Source organism: Aethina tumida, chromosome 4 (genome assembly GCF_024364675.1).
Source record: "Aethina tumida isolate Nest 87 chromosome 4, icAetTumi1.1, whole genome shotgun sequence".
NCBI classification, from domain to species: domain Eukaryota; kingdom Metazoa; phylum Arthropoda; class Insecta; order Coleoptera; family Nitidulidae; genus Aethina; species Aethina tumida.
In genome coordinates, this window is record NC_065438.1 from 10,994,779 (window position 1) to 11,018,949 (window position 24,171).

Consider the following 24,171-nt stretch of genomic DNA (forward strand, 5'->3'; position numbering starts at 1 on the left):
AAAAGTCAAAATTATCTTTTAAAATGTAAATTTAAACTATACATAATTAAATTTTTAAAATAAGAGTTTATAAAAGTAAATTTAAATTTTATTTATTATTATTATTATTTGTGTAATCTGTTTAAAGGATAATAAAGTAAGTGTTGTTTTGTAAAACAATCTATATATCTATATCTATAAATTAATTTATAAACAAATCTCATTAATAATCTTAGTAATCTTTCGTTGAAATATTAAAATATCTAATACACATAAACGAATTTAAAAACGGAACATCATCGAAAACCTTATTGAAATCATTCTCAAACAAAAATCCAATTTTCCCCTTCTCTAAAACTATAAATAACAATTGAATGTGCGAACCACACAAATTTGCACAGCTCACTAAGTCGGCGCATCCACCGATTGCCACTTTCGTCCTTTTCCAACATTCATGATTATGTATTTCTTTCTCTTTTACTCTTACGGGGACCAATTCAAAATTCGAATTTTAGTTGAAACAAAATTTAGAAAATTCTGTTTTTGTACATGATTGAAAATGTATAATTACAAATATAAAGACTATAAGATATATATGGCAAAAATTATTTATTTTTTTTTATTTAATGTAATCGTATTTAGATATTTTTAAACGATTAAGGAGAAAAAGTATTTTGATAAATTATAATTATATCGATGTGTCCCAAAGTGAAAGTCTCAACAAAACATACCCAAATTCCATAAAATCCTTCGTTAAAATCAGGAAAACCAGATTTAAGAAACACAGAACACCACAAAACACATTTACCTCGATGAAAAATTTGTGAAAAATATTGAAAAACTGAGGAAAGTCAGAGGATGCGTCTGATCCTCACCAAAGTCAAAAACCGATTAAATTGCAAATATTGTTTTGTGCGTCGACGACAAACAGAAACGCAGAATAAACCGGTTCTTGTGATTCCTGTAAAATATACGTACACCTGTGACATATTGAATTTGTTTGCTGTAATTTTGAACTATATTTGTAAAAATTACAATTTAAAATATAAAATTAAATTCAAGTGTATTTTCATTAAGCCAAATTAATTTAAAATTTTTAATTGAATATTTTATTGTAAAATGAAATTTTATATATGGGTCTCTCTGTTGTCTGCAATTCAAATTCATATTCAAATTTTAAAATATGTAATTCAAAATGATAATTATTATTTTATTGAATACATTTGGGTAATCTTTTAAATGAATAATTAAATAAATTATCATTTTGTAAAATATTAATAATATTGATATATATCAAACCAAATCTAGTTTAATAACATTCAATTTATTTACAATGGATTTGGACTAAATTAATAAAAACATAATTTTAAAATAATTATTAACAAATACATACTTGCATATTCAATGAAACTAAAAGAGAGAAATACTAATTGTCACAGCAAACCTCGCACCAGTAAATGCTTCACAAATATCAAAATACGTTTTTCCCCTTCTCCTGTCCAAAACTGCGATTCTGAGAAATAACAATTGAACGCGGCGGCCACGCAAATTTGCACAGCTTACTTAGGTGGCGCATCTACTTTCGTCTTTGTCGAACATTCACTCTTGTGGAGATAAATGCTACTAATAGAAAAATGACGGAAATCCTACTGAGGGCAGCGGACGCGTCTTATTCTAACCAAAATCAAAAATACGTTCATTCACCGTCGATCAATATAAATGCGGATTGCTTCTGTACTTGCGATTGCTGGAAACAATACATCAAGGTATGAATTTGCGTATGTTCCAAATCTACTCAAATTTGTATAATATTTTGTAATTTAGTTTATAAAAACATTCCATTTAATATTTAATATCCGATTTGATTAATTGAAAAAACGTTTCTAAAATTGCCATAATCAGTTTACCTGTAAATAAATCGTAAATTAGCAGTGTGTACGAATTGAATCGTTTAATTATCGAATTACGAGACGCCGCTAATCGCAGCCAAATTATAAAGTTTGTCTCCCACGTTGCGCGTGAGCGTGTCGTCATTAATTAATTCTTATCAAAATAATTGCAGTTAATTCACGTCGTGCTTCGGATAATTGAAAGGCCCCCAAGTTATTATGTTATGTTGGATTGAATTTGTGTTACGTTAACCTCGTTCGAGGTTCAGGTATTTCGGTCGACCGCGTCATCGGGAAAAGTTTGGCATGTGCATGTTAATAATGTTAATATTCTCCAACATGTGGGGGTGAACTTTTCAAAGAGAATTATCCTGTTTTGCGTATGCGAAATTTTAATCATACACGATGTGTGGTTTCAACTCATCAACAAAATAAACAGGCGAAACAGTTAATTAATTCTATTATTTTTTATATTTTTAAACAAATATTTCAATTGAAAATATGTTCAAAAATAAAAATTTCAAAAAATTTTAGGAATTAAAAATAGATATATATTTATCCTTTAAACATATGATTAATGATTACCTCTTCAATTAATTATCATAGTTAGCTATGAGTTTGGGATGGCGGCAATTGCATTGGATAGGGGTATGTTGTATTGCTACATATTTTTATAGTTGGCTATGAATTAGTAGCGGCGTCGGTGGCAAATATTTGAATCACTGCAGTTTTGATGGATTTTGAAGAGAGAAGACGCGTCCGCGATTTTTACTATAATTTTCGACAATTTTCATAAATGTTTCTGATGTGCTAACTTTGTAAAGATGTCATGTCATGTTTCGCATCTTTTAAGGTGTTTTTCGTTTGATTTTTTGATTTTAAAACGGTTTTACCAAAATTAATTAAACTTCCAGGTATGTTGAATAGAACAGATTATTAAGTTAGTTTAGGAATTAATTTCATTTTAAAACGCATCATCGATCTTATTACTATTGTATTAAACATATACTTTTTTATTGTTTAAACAAAAATTTTATATATTTTTATATTTTACTATAAATTTGTTATGGAGGCAATTGAGCTAAACAGGGGGTATCTTATATTGGAACTTATTTTCGTAGTTGGTTATGAATTAGTAGCGGCAAATATTTGAATTATTGCAGTTTTGTAGATTTTGAAGAGAAAGAATGCGTCCGCGATTTTTACTCCAATTTTCGACAATTTTCATAAATATTTTTGGTGTGTTTACTTAGTGAAAGTGTCATGTCATGTTTCACGTCTTTAATGGTGTTTTTGTTTGATATGTGTGATTTTGATTTTTGTGATTGCATGACAGAGACTGTGGAAGTCTGTTTCATGGTGGGAGACTTACTGTCTCTGTTGCGCATAATGTCTCTTTCAGGATTTAGTTCGATCAAACTTTTTTTGTACTGTATATGTAAGGTCACCCCGTATATTATGTATAATATCATATTCATAATATTTTAACAGAACATTTTTAATTATATTAACAAATTGAATGAGTATTATATTAAATTTAATAATATAAGACACATACATACACATTCAATTTTTAATTTTGTCTAATTAATTATTAAAAGAATGTTTTAGAAAAGTGAACGGTTATTTTATAGAAAGTAATATGGGTTTCATATTGAAATTTTAAATATTAGTTAAAGTTAAATGTCTTGACAAATCAATGATATAATATTTAATTTAAATCAATAAAGATTAGACATAATAATAACATATGTTTTCAGATGGTTAATTTTGTCTATTGTTAAAAAATATACATATCCTGACAAACCGATCGATCAATATTGTTCACTTTACAGTTATAACATATAATATTAATTATTTAATAATGATGATTATGGTAGAACGTGTGTCCTGTCAGGCTACCTCGTGCGTTATGTGTAACATAATATTCATAATAAAGTCTTCTTTCAATTTGTATCAAGTTAAACATAGGGAGACAAACCAGATGCAAAGTGAATATTTAGAAGGGGATGTGATAATTCTGGCCCATGTCAAAGATGATAAATAAGGATAATGGTCCGTATCCTTGTCATATCTCATTACAGTTTCATTCCAACATGTCACGCATGAAAATGTAATGGAAATTTCGAAAGGAGAAAAAATGGCACGATGTTGCGGCATGTGGTGCTGCAACAGGCCGAACTTTACCGACGGATATGAATGACAATTTATAAATATAATTTATGATGAATAAATGTCGCGTCCGGTTTTGATTCTTGCAACCGTAATGGATTGCGCATTGAAATATTGCCTTTTTAACATGCACCACCGGCAACGTTCACACGAATTCCTATCAAAAGTTAATCACAAAATAATTATTGTAATTTTATTTATTTTAATTGCCAAGTTACATCATTGCTTCCAATTAATTTTATTCATTTTGAAATTTGCGTAATATCACATAGTATAATTTTATTCAATATAATAATTATAATTTAATAATATTTCATAACTTACAGTAGGGCAAAATATTTAAATGTGAATAATTCTCGAACGACTTATTGAAATTGTTGATTTTATGAATGAGTTATTATAAACTTCTTCATTAAGTAGTCTGAATAAATATTGATTTTTGAATGGGTTATTAAAAGTTTGTAGTTTTGATTCAGTATTCAACAATTTAAACAATTTCTAAAAACCCATTCATAAAACAATTAACAATTTTTTATATTTTGGTTTATAATTTTAAAACTAAACATTTCTATAATTAATTCATTGCAATTAATTCAATTACAGGGAAAAATTTAAAAAGATGTTAATTAATGAATATTATATTAGAATTGTTAATTTATGAAGGTGTAATTAAATTGGTATGCGATAATTTTTGCGGGCAAGGGGTAAATAATCAAATGAAGCGATTACCATGCAAAGTCGTTGATTTCTTTAATCTTGTAGCGACAGTGCGGGCAAACCATAATTACCTATTAGTGGAAAGCAGGGTAAAGTTTCAACGGATCTAAACAGCAAGGTGAAAGGATAAAACCAAAACTGTGTCGGAGCTGTTAAGTTGAGCAACTGAGATAAAGCCTCCTCCCCCATGCGACAGCTTCGCTAGTTTTCACTCCTAATTGAGTTACTTTAAATAACTTTTAACTTTCCGCCAACTTATTCCTTTTATTTTTAACTGCGCGACCAAGTTTATCGCACACCTAGGGCCACTTGCTCCAATTTTCGTTGTTGTTCACGGCGAAATTCATTATTCAAATCGGATCGCATTTAGCACAATGTAATGTTGGTGTCGCGCCATAACATAATCAGTATGGGATCCGGTCTTTTCCAATTTCTTTCCATGCGCTCGAAAAATTGCGTTTGTCAAACTGGTGGAAATAATGTACTTTTTACTTGATAATGCTCCGTGATCGACAACTTATAAGAATTCCATTTCCGCCTTGTCATTGCCGGAGAAAGTTTTCAAAAAGACTTTACCTTTTAACGGTTGGAGTCTATCGAAATGAGAATATCTAATAATGAATTCACTTTCCACACGTACTGTTATTTCACCGACTACGATAAACGTTCCGCTCAAATCGAATTTTCGAGTGTATTTTCTGGGAATATTTTCTTTACATTGTGTGCAATTAAAATTGGATACTGTTGTTTTCTTCCTTTGTGATTGTAAAAACATAGTTATTTATTGTTTTTTTATTTGGTAATAAAAAATATAGTACATGGTAAACTGAATATTATTCATCAATAAATACAACATGTATTTTTTACATTGATTAAAGTAACATGTATATATTTATTAAAAAGATTTTCCTTTTTAGTCCTATTTTTTTACATCAATTCAAATTATTATTTGAGTATAAAACAATATTTAAATTTAACTTTTAATTTTCCTTCATTATAATCACATATTAATTTTCAAATATTGTTTGTTGAAAGTTTCGAATTTTGTTTTAAGAAGAATGTCACATTTTAAATACTTGTCAAAACACTTTTAAGACGAATTTAACTAAGATAAATAACGATAAGACTGTTGAACTAATTAATTTGATTCTTTTTAAGAATCGAGATTGTCAACATTTAATTTTCATTTCTTATAATCAGTGAAAAACTAAATTAACTAATCTTTTTAGATATACTATAATTTATGGATTGAATTATTTCAACTTAGTTGATGGATGTTACATCTTAAATAGTTTTAAATAATGAAAACAATGTTAAATTTTTAAATTATACTCTATAGAAAAAATTATATTCTCAATATTTAATTTTTATTTATTAAAATCACTAATCATCTGGTCTTATGTTATATATATTCTAGTTTATTTATTTTCGAATATTGTCTGTGTAAAGTTTTAAATATTGATTTGAATAGAATATCGCAATTTAAATACCTAACCAAAATATAACAATATAATTAATATTAATACAGATAAAACTGTCAATCAAAGAAAACCTATTTCTAATAGTCTTCTTAGTTATACTATAATTATTTCTTTTAAAATATTCATTACTGTTGGTTAAGTTTTCAAATTAGTTTTGAGTGGGTTCACACTTTAAACACTTAATCAAAACAATAAATTTAAATTATATTTAATAATATAAATAATGAAAACATTGTTGGAAAAAAAATAAATTATCAACAATTTTTTTATATTCATTAAAATTAATCAAAGTACATTTTTTGTTCATTTTAAAATATCGATTGCAGAAAGTTTTCAGTTAGTTTCAAATGGAAGATAACACTTTAAACACTTAACCGTCACTTTTAAGAAGAATTTAACCAAAATAAACGATGATAAAACTTTTTAATTTGATTCTGTTTAAGAAGTCAAATTATCAACTTTCAAGTTTTATTCGTTATATTCAAAGAAAAGCCATTTTAACTAATCTTTTTAGATATACTATAATTTATTCATTTTAAAATTTTGTAGAAAAAGTCTAATTTTAAACACATTCTTTTAAAAAGTCAGATTATGACCATTTAATTTTCATTCATTAAAAACAATAAAAACCTAGTTATCTAATCTTCTTAAATATAATATATAATTAATGATATAATTGTTCAATTTTCTAATTGGATGCTATTTTAGAAGCATTATCAATTTTAAATTTTCATTAATTATATATTTTCAGACATGCTCTGAACAGAATGTTATTATTAGCACATAACAAAAATGATAAATAAATATATTAAATATGTGCATGTAGTTAAAATTAAATACTGTTTTTAGTTTAAAAACACATAAGATATCTCATAAGAATAAATATCATTTGTGTATAATTTTCCAAAATAAAACTTCTTCGATTATTATACTTAGATACTTTTGAAAAGTTCTGATCAATAAATCAAATTTCCATCCATTCCATTATTTCCATTAATTATAGAAAATATTTAGATATTTAAATCTTTAAACCAGAAATGAAGAAACTTTCTAAACTTACCTTTTCTACAAATATAATCGCCTGGAGAAAACAGGACCGGCCTAAGTCTGAGCACCAATTCGCATAGGAATCCAGCCTCTGTGTTTTGAAATATTTCGACCCTCTTGAGGGTATCTAGATGTACGTTGATTGCTATTTCAGCCTTTAACTTATCTGGAAGACAGGAGACCGCTTTTTCCTCGTCAGAACACTTTTGGGTGAGCCACAGATAGTCGAACCACTTGATCACCTTCACCTGCAGATGGTTCGGCACACGGCGCATTCGCATGTACGTTTTCACCCCGTCCAGTTTTGCTGTAACAAAAAACAATAAATTAATCGCTTTGGTTTCATCCGGCTTTCGATGGATGTTTTTGATGTTCTACAAACTTATACTACGGATAAATAATTCCAAATTGTGCACTCCAAATGTACAATAATATAATATATCAAATGTTTACCTACTGAAGTTTATAATTTTATTGATGGATTAACTACGTGATATATTAAAAACATTTTTTAGAGCAATTGTATTTATATGTTATAATATTTAAAAGGGTTGTTTTATAGCATGGTATTGGATGCGTTTTCAGATTAAAACATGAATAAAGAGGCGATTGATGATGGAATTTTAAACAGGAATATGGTTAATTCCCACATTCGAACAAAACAAAAATAAACTGGCGCATTTTTCGAGCGATGGACTTTAAAAACAGTTTTTGATCCGGACAGAATATGAGTGGTGAATTGGAGTCAAATTAGCCCAACGACAAAGTCAATATTGAAATGCGGCACGATGAGCTGAGATTTGAATTTAAAATTGTATAAATGGAAACGAAATGATAGTTCATAAATTTCGTGGAAAAAAGATGGAAACATGGAGCAGTGTATGTTGTACGATCCCGGTCATAAAAATTACGTTTTTAGTGCCGGCGGAGGGAAACGGCGCTGGCGTATTCTATAGGATAATTGATTTTCTTATTTTTCCTTCTATGTGGGCTTTAATGCAGGACAGTTATTTCTGTTTGGAACTCGTTCATATTGGACACAATGGTGCACTATGAATATTTAGCTGTCGAGTTCGGGGATTATGTCCATTTAAAATATACTGCAGTCCGATTCGTGTGCGCCGCATACATGTTTAATCTCAATTTGTAGCGTCGGACAGTAACACGTAAGGTTTAAGGTACCTCAAGGATTTAAAATGAGTTTGTTTGTCCTTTAATATATTCTAAAGTACTCTCCCTAAATGTCGATGGAATTTTAAGGTCTGAAGGACTTTTTTTATTTATATTTTCATTCATAATTTTATACATTTTTTCTTTTATAGTCCTACTCTTTACAATTTCCTAATTATACTCCCTGTACTTTATTTATTTTCCTGTTCAACTCTTAAATATTTATATAAGTATGTAAATTTCTTTTTGAAGGTTTATATTTTTATCATTTTCCTTTTATAATTTTTAATTTTGGGCCTTTTTTTAATAAATCTGCTTTCGTGTTTATTTTACCTTTGATACATTTATTTATTTTTAGCAATGAAAATATGAAAATTGTAAAATTGTCGATTAAAAAGTGTAATGTATAAATTTTAAAATCAGGCAACGAATATGGATTATGTAAATGCATTGTATATATACACTTTGATACGTGGAATGAACACGAACTGGAAAACACAATTTGTTTGATGTTTCATAAATTTATAAACAATCATTTATCTTGTGGTATCGTTTTAATTATTCCAAACACAATCTCATATTACAAAAATAGTATTTGTTCAATGTATTTTAACTACATGGTTAAATATGTTCCTAATATAACCTAAAACTTAAATTACAGGATAATTAAACTAACTAAAATTTTGTTAAAAGGATTTTAGGTTTTGATCATTATCTTTTAAATAAAAAAATATTTAAAAATAAACAAATTTTTTTAAATAAATAAATAATTTGGAAATTTATATCTAGTTGTCTAGTATCACATTGTAAAAATATAGATACTCAAACAATCGTTAGTCACGAAAGGCTATAGAATGGACAACATTTTTTAATTGTTTCTATAATTCCAGCAACTTTTAAAAATAATATTTTTATTGAATTCGAATAACATTTGAAAATTGGTGAATGCGCCACATTCAATGATTTCTGTAATTAGAGAGTCTAAATATTTAAGTTTTATCAAAATTTGGTGTGTCTACTCATTCTTATGAAGATATGTATGTGCTGCGTTTAAAAGTTTGAAAATCTTAATTAAACTTAATTCTTGGTTATAAATATTATTTTATTATGAAATAAGGAAAAAGAGAATATTGTTTTTAAAAATGAATTTAATATATTGTTTTATATTATATATATTAATATTAACTCCTTGTTTAAATAAAAATGATGTTTTAATAATCCTAAAAAAATTTTATTAGAAATTAGATGACTGTACCATTTTCAGCAACTAAATCATCTCTGAATAATTCTAAAAAGAGTCAATCATTATTGAATAGTGAAATAGCCATCTTGGAATATTTCCTAACTAATTTGGTTTAGTGTTTAACTAGTACATCAATAAGTCTGTTCAGAATGACTATTTTTAGAAACTGGTTGTTGATTACAGATATAAGCAAAATTTTGTAAAAGCAGTCCATCACATTCATAATTATAAAAGAAAAGTTTTAGTTTTTAAAAACTCCAATTAAATTACTGGAAATGTTGGAAAATTGGTTTAAATAGGAGTTATTTAATACATTAAATACAAAACTGTAATTTTGGCCGTTTAAATGTTGGATATTTTTAATTTGAATGAGGCAAACTTGGGTAACCATCAATTGAGGACGTTCAGTTACTTAGGAATCACTTGTATATTACAAAATTATTTTTATGGAAAATATTAATTTTTTATAGATAGTTTTCCAGTAAATTGATAAAGACATTTCCTAAGTGGTATAAAATGTAACATTAATTCAAATTCCAGATACAAATCTGTCTTTAATATTCATGGTGCCATAAATGCGGAATTTATTTTAGATTATAAAGCAATTTTCAATTTATTATTCATACAAGCCGAACAGATAAAATGAAAAGTTGTAAAATAGGAGCGTCAGCTTGGTGTAATTGGACGCGTGTTGTTCCGCGGCATCTAATAAATTGTTTCTTTTATGACCGTTTGCAGTTTCTTCTTAAATTTTACATTAGCAGCAAATTGAGTCCGGAGCGGGAAATTTTTCTGCACATACGCTCTATCGATCTAGTTTGGAAAAGTTTGAGCATGAATTTATGAGTATGTATTATGTATCAGCAGCCGAGCGCTGCCTGATATACCTCGCCTAACGTTTGCTTTTCTGCAATCATTTTTAAAGCTAAACTGTCGGCAGACAGTTATATTCCTTTTCGAATCAAACTTTTAACGATCGTTAATAGCCAATTGTACTTTATTTAAACAAGTTTTAATCACCAATCATACACGAGTGTGGCTTTTTAACATGACAACACCCCTGAAATTTTATTTATAAATATTTTTTAATGAATAATATCTCTATGTAAAAAAATCTGATCTGATTATTACTTAACCCATTAGTTTCCACAGTTAGTTTAGTGTTAGGTAAAATATCTTCAAAATAACAAGTAACTTTCTTCAAAATTTGTACATACCATATATAAAACTAAATCATAGAATAAAATGTGAAGAATATATAAGACTTAACTCAGGTTACTGACTTAACTCTTTAATTTTCGCTATCAGTTTAGTGCTTGATAAAATATTTTTAGGAAATTAAATGAATGGTATTAATAGTAACTTATTGGAACTAAGAAATCAGTAAACTAACTGTATGGTGTTATTAATGAAAGTGGTGTACTTATTGACACTAAGAATTAAACTAATGGTGAGTACTAATGTGTCAAGTCAGTAACTGATATTCTCATATGTTTTTGAAGTTGTAAATTTCTGTAAAATTAGTACATACCACATTTCAGAAGAAAATTTTGCATGTTAATAAGTCTAAAAACAAAATCTTGGAATAATTTGTAAAAATAGCTGAAAATATTAGTCTCACTAAATAAATACTTTGTAATTGTTTCTATAATTTCATCAACTTTTGAAAAATATTTTGATTGAATTCGAATCCTATTTGAAAATTGGTGGATGCGCCACATACAATGATAATTTTTGTAATTAGGGAGACTAAACATTTAAAAATTTGGTGTGTTCACTCCTTCTTACGAAGATATAAAAAATGCACCAAAATATAATATACTAATTTTAGAACGATTTCTATCATTAAAAACAATTGTTGGTTATAAATATTATAAAGATAATATTTTTTACAATAACGAAAAAGCGAATATTGTTTCTCGATATGAATAAGTCTAAAAACTAAATCTTGGGATAAAATGTGAAAATATCTGAGAATATTAACCACTTTTTAAATAAATAATTTGTAAATTTATATCTAGTTCATTTAAATAATGGCCATGAAAGGTTTAGCCTGTGACCTGTAAAAATATTAATTTATTATGAATAGGCAAAATTTTTTAATTCAAATATTTGAAAATTGGTGAATGCGCAACATACAATGATAATTTTTGTAATTGGAGAGTCTAAATATTTAAGTTTTATCAAAATTGTGTGTCCACTCGTTCTTCTGAAGACATAAATGTGTTGGGTTTGAAAGTTTGCAAATTAAACTTTTTTTATCCAAAAAGAACATCAAAATATATTATACCAATTTTGGAACGATTTCCAACATTGATTGTTGGTCCCAAGAATTAAACTAGTAGAAGATGTATAGAGAATTAGCGTGTTAAGTCAGCAACTGATGTCTTCAATTTTAACATGCATGTTCAGAAGGAATAAATGCATAAAACATATGATTTCTTGCTATGCCATAGACTCGGAAACTCTATTCGTCAACTAACTCAATGGATGTAGGCAAATTATTATTATAAAACATAAAATATGATAACTTCTCCATTGTTATCAGCTACATTGAAACACGTCATTGTTGGAATTTTACTTCGCATAACATATTACAATATGTAGTGATTTGACTAATACGAACACGGCCAATGGAAACAAAGCTGTATATTTTATGCAATGGACAATGCAAGTAAAACAAATACGGATTTTAATACGCAACATGAATGCATGTGACCAGAATTTTTAATATCGAGCCGCGAAACTCCCGACTGTGATATTCGTCTGGTCTCATTTTAATTTTCAATATGAAAGCACCACAATAGAAATAAATTTCCCTATATGTCCAAGACAATACAGAGGACAAAGCACAGTAAAATCCACGATAAACTTTTTAATACTCTAAGTGGTCCTATTTTTTTTTACCGTCGTCCTCCCATGCTGTGACATAATGTCCTTTTGTTCTTATCTTCTGGCTTTTGGTGACAATGACGGGTTGAATGCGGCAATAAAGATATCACTTAATGTTAATTACGTCCTAAATGAGCAATCTGCCTGCTTTATTTTAAAATGCTTTACTGCGCCAACAATTTTAAGCATTATGGCAGTCGATTTGATAGTAAATTAATTTTATTGTTGCGATATCTGGTCGGCTTCTTTCGAATAAATTTGATATACTGTTATAGGCAGTCGTTACTCTGATTCGGGTTGCCGTAACTAGATTTATCAATTTGTTATCCAGTGGTTGTAAGTGTATTCAACGGCTACGCCACATTAATAAATTTATCTAAAATGACAATTGCGAAGTTTTACAGCCATCGCTTAATTTCAAATACCATTCGAACGGGATTTACGAACATGATTTATATTAACGGTATGCACAAGTAGCATTTGTATTAAACCTTCAAACGGTCCACTACTTATTTTTACAATTCCTTTTGTCGTAAAGACGCAGATATGAAATATTTCAAGCAAATTGGGAAAAGGTAAACAATTTATTTTGTTTACATCAAAACGTCGCAAAAATTTGTCGACTTTGCTTATTAGAATAGACTGGAAGAGTAACATTGGTTGTTATTAAAGTTTTAGTATGACGTTTGAAAAGCATAAAACAAGTTTAGTTTAACCAACAAATGTCAACGTTTTAATGTAGTACTTGAGTTGGGCAAAAGTATTTCATTTTACAACAAGTGGAGATAAAAACTGCTGTCCATTGAAATGCCTTATTATGTGGCTGTCTTGGAATATTCAGACTGTAACAAATTTGAAATTACTCTTTCCTTATCTTGTTGTGAATCAGAGGTAAAATAAACTGAAATATTATCATTATAAAAATGATTTAGAGTGTTTTTGTTCTTGTCTTATTAAAAAAACATTTTTTTATGTATTACTTTATTTTACCAATTGTGATAGTACAGTGGTGGTCAAAAGTAGGGAATAATTTGAAGATATTGATTATTTTTGTCAATCTTGGTTTATTGAAAATTCATTAAACTACGTTGAACAAAAAATAAAATGGTATAAAAAGGAGACGTCGTTGAAAAATAAATCCAAGGAAAATTAACCAGAAAATTTTCCAATATTTTGGTGCAGATGTTTCTTTAGTCACGAATCCACTAACACAGAACAAAATATATATTTTTAAATAATATTTAAAAACCAATAGGTGAATAGAAATTATTTATTTATTTTTTTTTTAATTCATGGCAAACCTTTAAAGTCGTATTTTAATTTAAAATTGATAAAAAGTTATATTTTTAGGAAAAATAATTAAAAATTAAAATCATAAAGAACTTGTATTTCAAGAAACAGTATAATTATTCTAAAATATTTTTAGAACTTTTATAATTCAATACATCCTTAATTTCTTTCCCAATTTTTAGTGTTAATTTTTTTACTTTATTTAATTTAATTATTATTTTTTAATTTTTATTTTCTTCAATTTCTAATCTTCAATAAACATAATTTTAGAATTTTAAAAGTTGTATGCTGCTTTTAAAAATCGTTTAATTGTTCTCATCTTTGATAACGTGTTGAACTAATTCAGCTTAATAATAGAATCACCGAAAACATCACACCTGTTTAAAATTTAGTGAACTGAACGTTTTGCTATAAATTTAAGATCCATTCTTGGATACACAAGTCACGGATTGCAGTAAATCATGTACCATTAAATTATAACTGCGAAATCAGATGTGTGCTTATGGCAAACAATTCGTCTTGTCGACACGTGTGCATATTTATATGCATAAACAAAGGAAATAAATAAACAAGTGGATATCTGGAGCAGTCGGCCGTTTTATTTAAACAGTCGGAACGTTTTGTCCGCAGTGCAGGAAAATGTCTGGTCTGGTGGATGGTGGAAACTGGCGCGGCGGTCCGTGGTGATAAATTTCCCATACATCGCGTCCAATTCTGTCTACCGATTTCGAATAATTACAATATAATTACCTAACACAATCGGAAATGAAATTTATTAGCTCGGGCTAACCTTACAGCGGCCGCACAAAGGGTAATTTAACCAGTGCGAGACCCACACTCCCCGTGTAGCGCATTGCTAATTCAGGAATAACGTTGAACTATTAACGGGAATTAGCGTGTGTTTAACTGGACTCCAATTTGATATTAGCCGAAACCGTTTATTTAAGCCGACGGTTTAGTTTAGCGTTTACGGAAATTATGATATTTTCAAAATGCAATTTTATATGTGCGCTGCTGCAGCTTTTAATGCGCCCGAATAAATGTATTGTTCATTTAGATACGCCACTTTTCCATTCTGATATTTATCATTCCTTTTTTATTTTATTTTTTAAAAGAGCATTCCATGATTTAGCAGGTAAATTAAATGTATAACTACAAACATATCTCAGAATATTAGTTAGTACCTAGAATCATCAGCTCTCACTATTTATTTAATTCTTAGTATCATTAATTTACACTGATTTCATTAATAAGACCGCATAATTAGTCATACAGTTTTAAAGATATTTTACACAGTACTACTGAGCTGATGTGTGAAAACTAACTAAATCAGTAATTTCATTGACAGAAATCTTTTCTAGCATAACATTAAATACAATTAATAAACAAGTAACAAACTTTGTTACATTTTCTATTTGAATGGAGGGGATGTGTTACTTCCATTATATATTTATCAACCCCTTTTCGTATTTGTAACGCGTGTACAAATATAATCTAAACATTGTGTTTACGTAGTGTGTTTGTATTTCATTATCGAAATGCGTCCTCTGCTAATTAAAATGTAGGGCGTAAGATTGAACATCGAAATACATTGTTAATACCGTTTACAAGTTTCTCATTATCGAAGCACCTCAAAATTTTATGCAGTTGGCTTAAACTCACATTTGAATAATTAGATATTTTAATTAACTTTTAACGTTACTTTATGTAAGAAAATTTGAAAGATAAGTAAATTAAACTTATTAACTAAATAATTGAATTCTTTGTTGCATTTTGCTTGCGAACCTGTTTTTGACATTCAAATTTACTAATTAATTTTTCTTTCATTATAACTACCTTTTAGGATAACAATAACAGTAGTTATTTAGTCGAACTTACTGGTAAAAAGATGAAAGTTATATAAATGCAAACAAAGCGCAAAGCTTAGGGTATTAAAACTTTTTTACTTTACTGTGACTTCAGACAAAGTTAAAGAAATAGGATCATTTACATAAATATAATTTGTGTTGAAAAAAAGCTACAAAAATGAACAAATAATTATATCAATTTAAATTGTTAATTAAGTGAATTTGATCAATGCAACTGGAATTATACAATATTTTAACATAATTATTTTGCTTCCAATTAAAATAAAAGAACTACTTTCAGTGGCACTTTTATTATCCTTTTGTTCTGCATTCTAATAAAGCTCTCCCGTTTTTTATCCGACCGTCGAATAGTTCGGTCTGGAGAAAACGTCTCAACTATAAAGACGCGATCCGGGCACGATCTCTGGATGCTGCAGAGCGAACTAAGTTATAATCCTGCATCAAACTCAGACGCCATGATCTGTAAATAATGTTTTGTGTCTGTAATTATTTTCGGCGCTTCCTTAGTAGTGTCAGCGAGTGGCGGTAAATTAATTTGGGGCTCTCTTGATGCGTTAAATTGGCATTGGCAACTGATTTTAGTAAACTGAGTACAACCACCGCAACGTTCGCAACTCGGCGGAATAGAGAACCGAAATAATTTGCTATTTGTCTTCGGAATATAAAATATGGGCCTTTTGATTAATTACATTACTGAATGCCAGAAGTGTTTGCCGCACTTTTTTTATTCAATAGTTTTTGTCCACGTTTGTGGGGAAAACTGTGAAATTCACTTATCATTATTTATTTATAAAATTATTATTTTCTTTATCAACATGTATTAGATTGTTCTGCAGAGAATTGAAGATGCCATTTCAATTCGAGAAATAACCGTTTAATAATGTACGTGATATTTTTGACATTTCTCCTGATTGAAGCAAAAATAAAATTTCAATAATAAAGAAATAATGCCCACTGTATTTACCAACATTAATTGGGTTATTGTGATTTATAGGTAAATATAGTGAAAATAGAGAAAATAGTGAATATATGGAATATAGGAAATATAGTGAATATAGTGAAGCAAGTGAAGATAATGAAGAAAGTGAAGATAGTGAAGAGAGTGAATATAGTGAAAAATATTTCAATTAATTTTCTTCAATTCAAAGGCATATCCAAGCTAAAGTTTTTAAAGACTAATGCTGATTACTTATTGACGAAATTCAACCTACAGAAAAAAGTGAAGGTTTATGTCTAAGTTCTTTACAGTGTGTAAATGGGTGATATATAGATTTAGTGACACAGAGATTTAGTAGTAAATTTAAATATTCGATTCTTTTTCTTCCTTCCATTATAACACATTTTTTTATCCAATCTGGTCCCACCGGGACTTGAAACGTTTGTAATGGGATGAAGTGTAAATAAAAACGTAGTGAAAAATGTTTTACAATCGGTAAACACATAAATCCAGTTTTCGTAAATTGACTTAAAATAGACTTGGTCACTTTTTAAAGTGGTAAATCGATAAATCCACATATCTTTAAAACATAAATCATTGAGTGATAATATTAGGTAGACGCAATAAATATCGGAGTAAAAGACCCATAATAAATAAGTTATTTTACGGTTTTAAATAGAGATCTAGCACCTGAGCTCTATCAATGACAAGCAAGTAAGATGTCGTAAAGTTGCGCCGCCCGCCATAAATCGTCGCTTTGAGTTTCATTAGATGGGGCGCCCCATAAAATACGCTCATCGAGGGGCCCTCTTCAAACTACATTGACAGTAGCATTACTGGCGCATTAACTTGTTAACTTATCCGGATTTATTGGACTTCAAACTACGTCGGAATTGGGACACTGTTTTTACACATGCCTGGACCTATTATTACACAAAACAGCTCCAGTTCAGCTCTGTCGGACTATATTTTTTTATTAATGGCCACAAAATACTAAATTTCTTATGCAAGATTACCTCTGAACATTGTGGGTTCTCGTCATAAAAAAATGGAGCATTCAAAAGCCCATTTTTTGCAACAACATCCTGAATGAACAAAGGGAACAATGAACAGAACTTTGAGGCTGTATACATATTGGTGCAATAATGGAGAGCAAAATCAATATGGAGCGTGCTGAAACACAATTGATTCCAAATATTTTCTTTTTGGGAAATAATCCATTAAACCCATTTACAATGCACAATGACTTTTTATCCTCACTTAGTAAATGGTTAGCTGTAGCAATATGAAAATAAGAAAACAGGCAACTAAAATATTTATTCGAGATCTCGCAGATCAAGTAACCTATTGTTGTTTAAGCCATTGATTTTTACTCGGTTTGTCGGGCTCGTATTAATGAAAGGCTGCCGGGCTTTTAGGAGAATTACGGTTTATGTAATAGCATGGATATTGCACATTTGCATATTCTCTTTTAACTTCCCTGCCAAAAATTTTCATATATTTTAAATTACTCAAATATTTTCTTTAATTTACAACGAAAATGTTTTTGCCTTGATCATTGGAGAAATTAATATTTTCGAATAACTTTCAACAAAAGGATCACCATCATCATCAACATTTTTGTTAATGTTCTACAAACAACTTAATGCCATTAGAACAGAAGAAAAAGTTAAACTCAAATCAACGTTTTCCTCCTCTTTAAAATTAATTCATTTGATAAAAACAGTGGACAGCGATAACAATAAATAACAATCTAAACTTTCTTTAAATGAATGTGGACTTCAAATTTTCTCGTGAAGCACTAGAAGAATTTTTCTATTGTCTTGTCCTTGAGTTTTCCATGAATTTTGTTTGATTTCTTGGTAGTCTGTATGCATATACAATTTGTTCAAATAAATCATAAACTTTTATTAGGAAGGCGATAAATATATTTTTTACCACCTGATCTTGTTCTGTTGAATTGGATTCATTATTTCAAAATATCCTTCGTCAAAATTCTGGAGGAAAATTGATATATTTTATTGCAAATATTTTGTCTTGTTCGAATATTTGTTCCAGTCCACAACCTTGTATACTAGTTTTTTACTAGACAGTAATAATGTATGACTGAATTAATTCAATTTTTATTTACTTAGAGGACAAGAAAGGATGTAGTTTATTAATGTCTGTCAATAAAAGGAGTTTTTTGTTAGAACATTTTTATATTGCATTTTCAATTGAATGTGTTGATTTATATTTGTTAATAAGCATTGTAAACCATTTTTTAGAAGGATCATATGTTTTTAACTATATCAGCAATAACTGGATCTTGATGTTTCATGTTAATTTTTATTTTCCTCTTCTTTGGAAGACAGTGTTTCTTCCTTCTCACTGAAAATGAATTTATTTAATAAAATAATATAAATTCTACTAAGAATAAATTCTAACTGTACTAACTATTGTTAAATACATACACAAATCATAAATAATGTGCTAATTCTTTGGCCCACCAAATTAGACTATCTATCTTCGACGTTTAAAACATGTGTAACAAAAATCTTTTACTCTAGCCACTGTGTATTTATAAAAGAAAATAAATAATTTCAATTCAGTTTCAAAAAATGTGTGCAACATAAGCCGTCTTAATTAAGTTAAATAAATCAAACAAAGGAAAAAGAGTTATAGTTTCATATTACCGTATCATAAAAGAAACGTGGCTAAAAGTTTCTGGGTCACACAGTTGTGATTTTAAGTGTTCCAAGCATGTCGTCTTTCAATTAATGGAGATCTCACTCCGCAAAAATTTATTGTTCATATTTCTGTGGTCAGAATAAATGGGTCATTGTTCAAAAAGACATTTAACTTTTGACATTTATAAATGTGCACAAACTGCACGAGAATTATGTGAGAGATCGGACGTTTTCCTGCCTTTTTCGCTTTGATTTATTTAATGCAGTCGACAAAATTCAATACAAAATAACGTGTTTTAAATGTTTCAATATTAAAACGGTAAATATATGTACGTAGTTAAAACAACAAAGTTAAATTTTTAATTGCGGTATATATTTGTTTAGTAAAAATAACCGTTAAAACACTCTTTACAATTTTCACTAAAATTTTAACAATTTAAAAACATAGTGCACCTCAAATAAGCCTTTATTGCTTAGTGGGAGTATACACGATCATTTAGTTGTGTTATTAAAACTGGAGAGTCTAATTTCCAGTTTAAAGGGAAATGCAAGATATAAAGAGTTTAATACCGAGACATCTCTCGGAATAAACTGTTATTGTCGAGCAAATAAAAATAATTAAATCATTAAACTGGTACAAATTAAATTCTGTAGAAAAAATACCAAATAGTAAAACAGATACTCTTCCACATAATTTTTTTCAAATTTTTTGTGAATGTTTATTAAGGTAAAACGTTACTTAAAATATACAGAGTGGGAAATGTTTTTAAAAAAACTAATATATTCCAATTTTAGATTATTGAATGACACCCTGCATCAACAAAATATCATCTCTACGTTGAGCCCTCTTTAAAAGTTTAGACTCATTTTAGAAGTTACTTTAAAAATATGTTGTGGGTATTAAGTTCAACTCTAGAATACCCAATCAATATTCAAATATACAGCCAATATGTAATAATATATTTTAAAATTTTATTAATTACTTTCATATTATTTACATTTTTATAAATATTAAAACTCGCGAGAGTTAATTAAGTATAAAATTGGATATTAATTAAATTTTTCACAAAAATGAATTTGATGTTAAAAACAATGGACGTAATTTTAATTAGGTAATACCAGTGAATAAAATATGGTTTTATTAAAATTATGTAAACAATTTTATAAATTTTTAAAAAGAACTCACTGAAATAATAATTAATAATTAAACCAATAATTAATATTATGTATGACAATAGGTAATTGGCGAATTGTACATTTTGTGCTTTTATGTAATTATGTAAATATAAATTGTTGTATATCTACATATGTGTAGATGATACGAACTGTATTTACCGTTCACGAAAATCCAATAATAGGACTGAACTAAACAAATATAATTTAATTGTAAAAATAATATTACAAGTAAATTCATGTTACGAGAAAAAACTGAATTATGGAACTGAAATGTTCTAAATTTTTTTTTGGATGTATTTATCAAACATTGTAACAAATTATTTTAACGGTTATAAATTAAAATTAAATATGAAATAGGATATTGTTTAAAATAATTAGTGTGTACAAATTACAAAAATATTTATTATTAATTTGAAACTAAAAACAATGGCCGTAATTTTAGTTCCATAACATAATGAAAAGTGTTTTTATTAAAATTAATTTTATATATTTTAAAATGAACTTTATGAAATATTCCCATTAATTAATATTATATTTAACTATAATAAATTGACTAATTATACATTTTCTGCTTTTGTATTAGCGTATTATTCTGTAAATATGGATCATTGTTTATTTATGGTATTATATATAAGTATGAGTTTTAATATATATTTAAACTGTATGATATTTCGCAAAAATTCAGTAATACAACGGAAGTAAACAAATATAATTTAATTTAAAAATAATATTAAAATATTGCATATTTTCAATTAGTTTATATATATTTCAATATAGTATAATTAATTAATTTATTATATAATAAAGGAATAATAGTTAAACACAGTTATTTAGATTTATGCAAATGAATTCGTAGTTTCTTATTATCCAATCGAAATTGTGTAAAACAGAGCATTTAGTTTTCGGTTTAGCCAATTTAACGCGACATTGATATGCATTTGCTAAATGCACAATTATAATGTGAATCAGTTTGCTTTTAACTAGTTGTATTCCAGTTTTGCGAATATGTCACGTTCCATGGACGACAGTTATTTGCAAATTTTATTCTTAATTGATTATGTTTGAACACAGAAACATCCCGATTACCATTTAATTAGCTATACACACATTTATTTCTATTTACTATGATAATTTACTTAGTTAAACACAATCTGATTAATTTGTATTTATAGCAAAAGATTTTAGAGGTAAGAAATTCTGCCTTGAACCCAAAAGCGAAGGGAGCGGACTGCGAAAATGTCATCTCGAAATTGTTGAAGCCATTACCTTGTAATTCCCTGCGGCTAAATCTAAATATCTTAAATTCTTAATTACAGTTTAGCAGGTTGGAAATGTGTCTCCGAACCGGCGTCGAAATTCCATGCATTATAGTTAACGTATTAACAACATTGTTTCGCAAGTTTAAAATCGAATTTTCCAGTTTGCAAACTTTAGCGTAAACCACAATTGACGTAGCTCGATGCCCGCAAAAAGTTACATTGTCTGATGAACAGATAGTTTTTTTATTTTTTTAGGTTTTTTCATATTTTTATTAAAATTATGTTTTTTGCTTTACCTTTAACAGGTCCTGTGTATTATTTCCTTCAAACGCTTTATATAAATTCAGGAATACAGGAAATAATAATAATTTAATAAAAAATGTTATAATATAATATAAAAATGTATTCAATAAATATAGTAATAAACTGAAAACGTAAATTATCCTTTCCGGTACCGAATATTTAATAAAACTAAAATATTAAAATTGTTAATGTCATAATAAAGTTAAACAAAAATTAATGGTTCAGTTTATTTCAGTAAAGCTATAAAATTATGAATATTTTTATTAGCCACATAAACATATTATACACTGTCATTATCCCACATGATACTATAGTTAAGACTTAAGTATAAAATATTCATTATTTTTATTTAATAATATACTGATATTTACTTACACTCGGATGAATGATTTGATATTTGAAATTTTACTGTACCGTAAACAGTAAAATAGAATATTGAAATTTTTAGTACGTAGCTGAATGTCTCAATTTTATCACGTAATATTCCACATTAACAATACCATTAGCCGCAAGCCAACCAAACAATAAAACAGTAAACCCGCAAATGCACAACATTTAGTTTATCTCATAATTTAATGAAATTATAAGTGGAAAACTTTTTCGGAACCTGACAGTACGGATTCCGTTCAATTTCGTATGCAGAATAGGTGTCCGTCTACACGATAAAACTTTGTTGCACGCTAGTTAACTGGAAATTGTTAAAACTCACTTTTATCGCGTATTTTACTCCGAAATATTGAGTTTAATTAATTTTAGTTTGGCGCAGCCCGGCGCGAAACTGCCTATTAAAAATAGGCGAAAAGTTTTCAAACGACGGTTATTTGGCTGCGGTGTTTTGCAGACTCAATCATAATATTAACGGATGTTGTATAAACAAACTCAATAATTGGTTTGAATTAACATATTAACAACAGTTAATATTGTAATTATTATAATTCACACTAACGATTTGTTTTCCACAGTGGTTTAGTTGTAAATTACAATTATTGAATACAAACAATAAATATTTTTGTGTCATTAAAAGTTATAGGATATATATTGTCTGACCAGAATAACAACTACGTAAATTATAAAATAATAGTTTACGAAGCAAATTGTTTTAAAGCAACACTGCATTCGTAACAATAAATAATTTTAACATTTAATTAATACAAATCCGTAAAATATATAAAAACAATGTTTTGTTTAACTAAAGCAATTTAAAATTATATATAATTTTAAGGTTCTAATAAATTATGGGAAATTCTATTGTTATTATGGTATATTTAAATGAAAATAAAATAATAATTTAAATTTATATATTAGTGTTTATTTATTAAATTCCACGAATTCAAATGAAAATGTGTTTTCATTTTTTAAACTTGTTTATCTCGGTCAAATATTAATTGGATATTATTTTTTAGTACACCGAATTTATAAAATCAAATTTAAAAAATACAGCTTGTTTTTTATTGTTTGTAATAAATTTTAAATTTACAAAAATATGAAAACTTTTTTCATAAAAAATCTAATTTTTGTATTTTTTTCAATATAAAAAATATTTTATACTTTATAATAGATATCTGTTGGATAACATAGAATATATATTATTGTCGTTAGGGGCTAATATCAATGATTTATTAAAGTGTTTTTTTCTAATTTAGCAGATACAAATGTATGTAAAATATTTAACAACATTAGCAATATTTTTTATTCGAATACTTTTGCTGTAACTCTTAAAATAAAGTGGTGGTAACGCGTTAAACATTGGAAAAGAAAATGCTCGATAACTTCAATTTGGCTGAACAGAAGTCGATAAACTTAATATCAAAAGAAAGAACTTTCTATCTTCTATCTTTCGTATATTTATTTTCAGGGCCATTTTTTGTTAATATTTTACACGTACACGTTTTTAGTTGAACAAAGAGGAACATTTCTTTAAAAAAATGTTAATTCAGTGTTATTTACATTAATTGAATCAAGTATATACACTGTGGCTGTTTTCAGATAGGTTAAGTCACTATTTGATATTTTTAAGATATTTTTGACATTTTATTTAATGTTTTATCTGACAAAATGACATAATTTAATTTAAAAATG

General features: G+C 27.7%; 1 protein-coding gene across 1 annotated transcript in view; it reads right to left on the reverse strand.

Moving 5' to 3' along the window:
* Positions 1-24,171, reverse strand: part of LOC109594146 (cyclic nucleotide-gated channel rod photoreceptor subunit alpha) — a 153,449-nt gene that overhangs the window by 28,884 nt on the left and 100,394 nt on the right. The window contains exon 9 of the mRNA XM_049966592.1: positions 7,299-7,592. Coding sequence (XP_049822549.1) covers positions 7,299-7,592 — 294 coding nt within the window. The remainder of the gene's footprint in view (positions 1-7,298; positions 7,593-24,171) is intronic.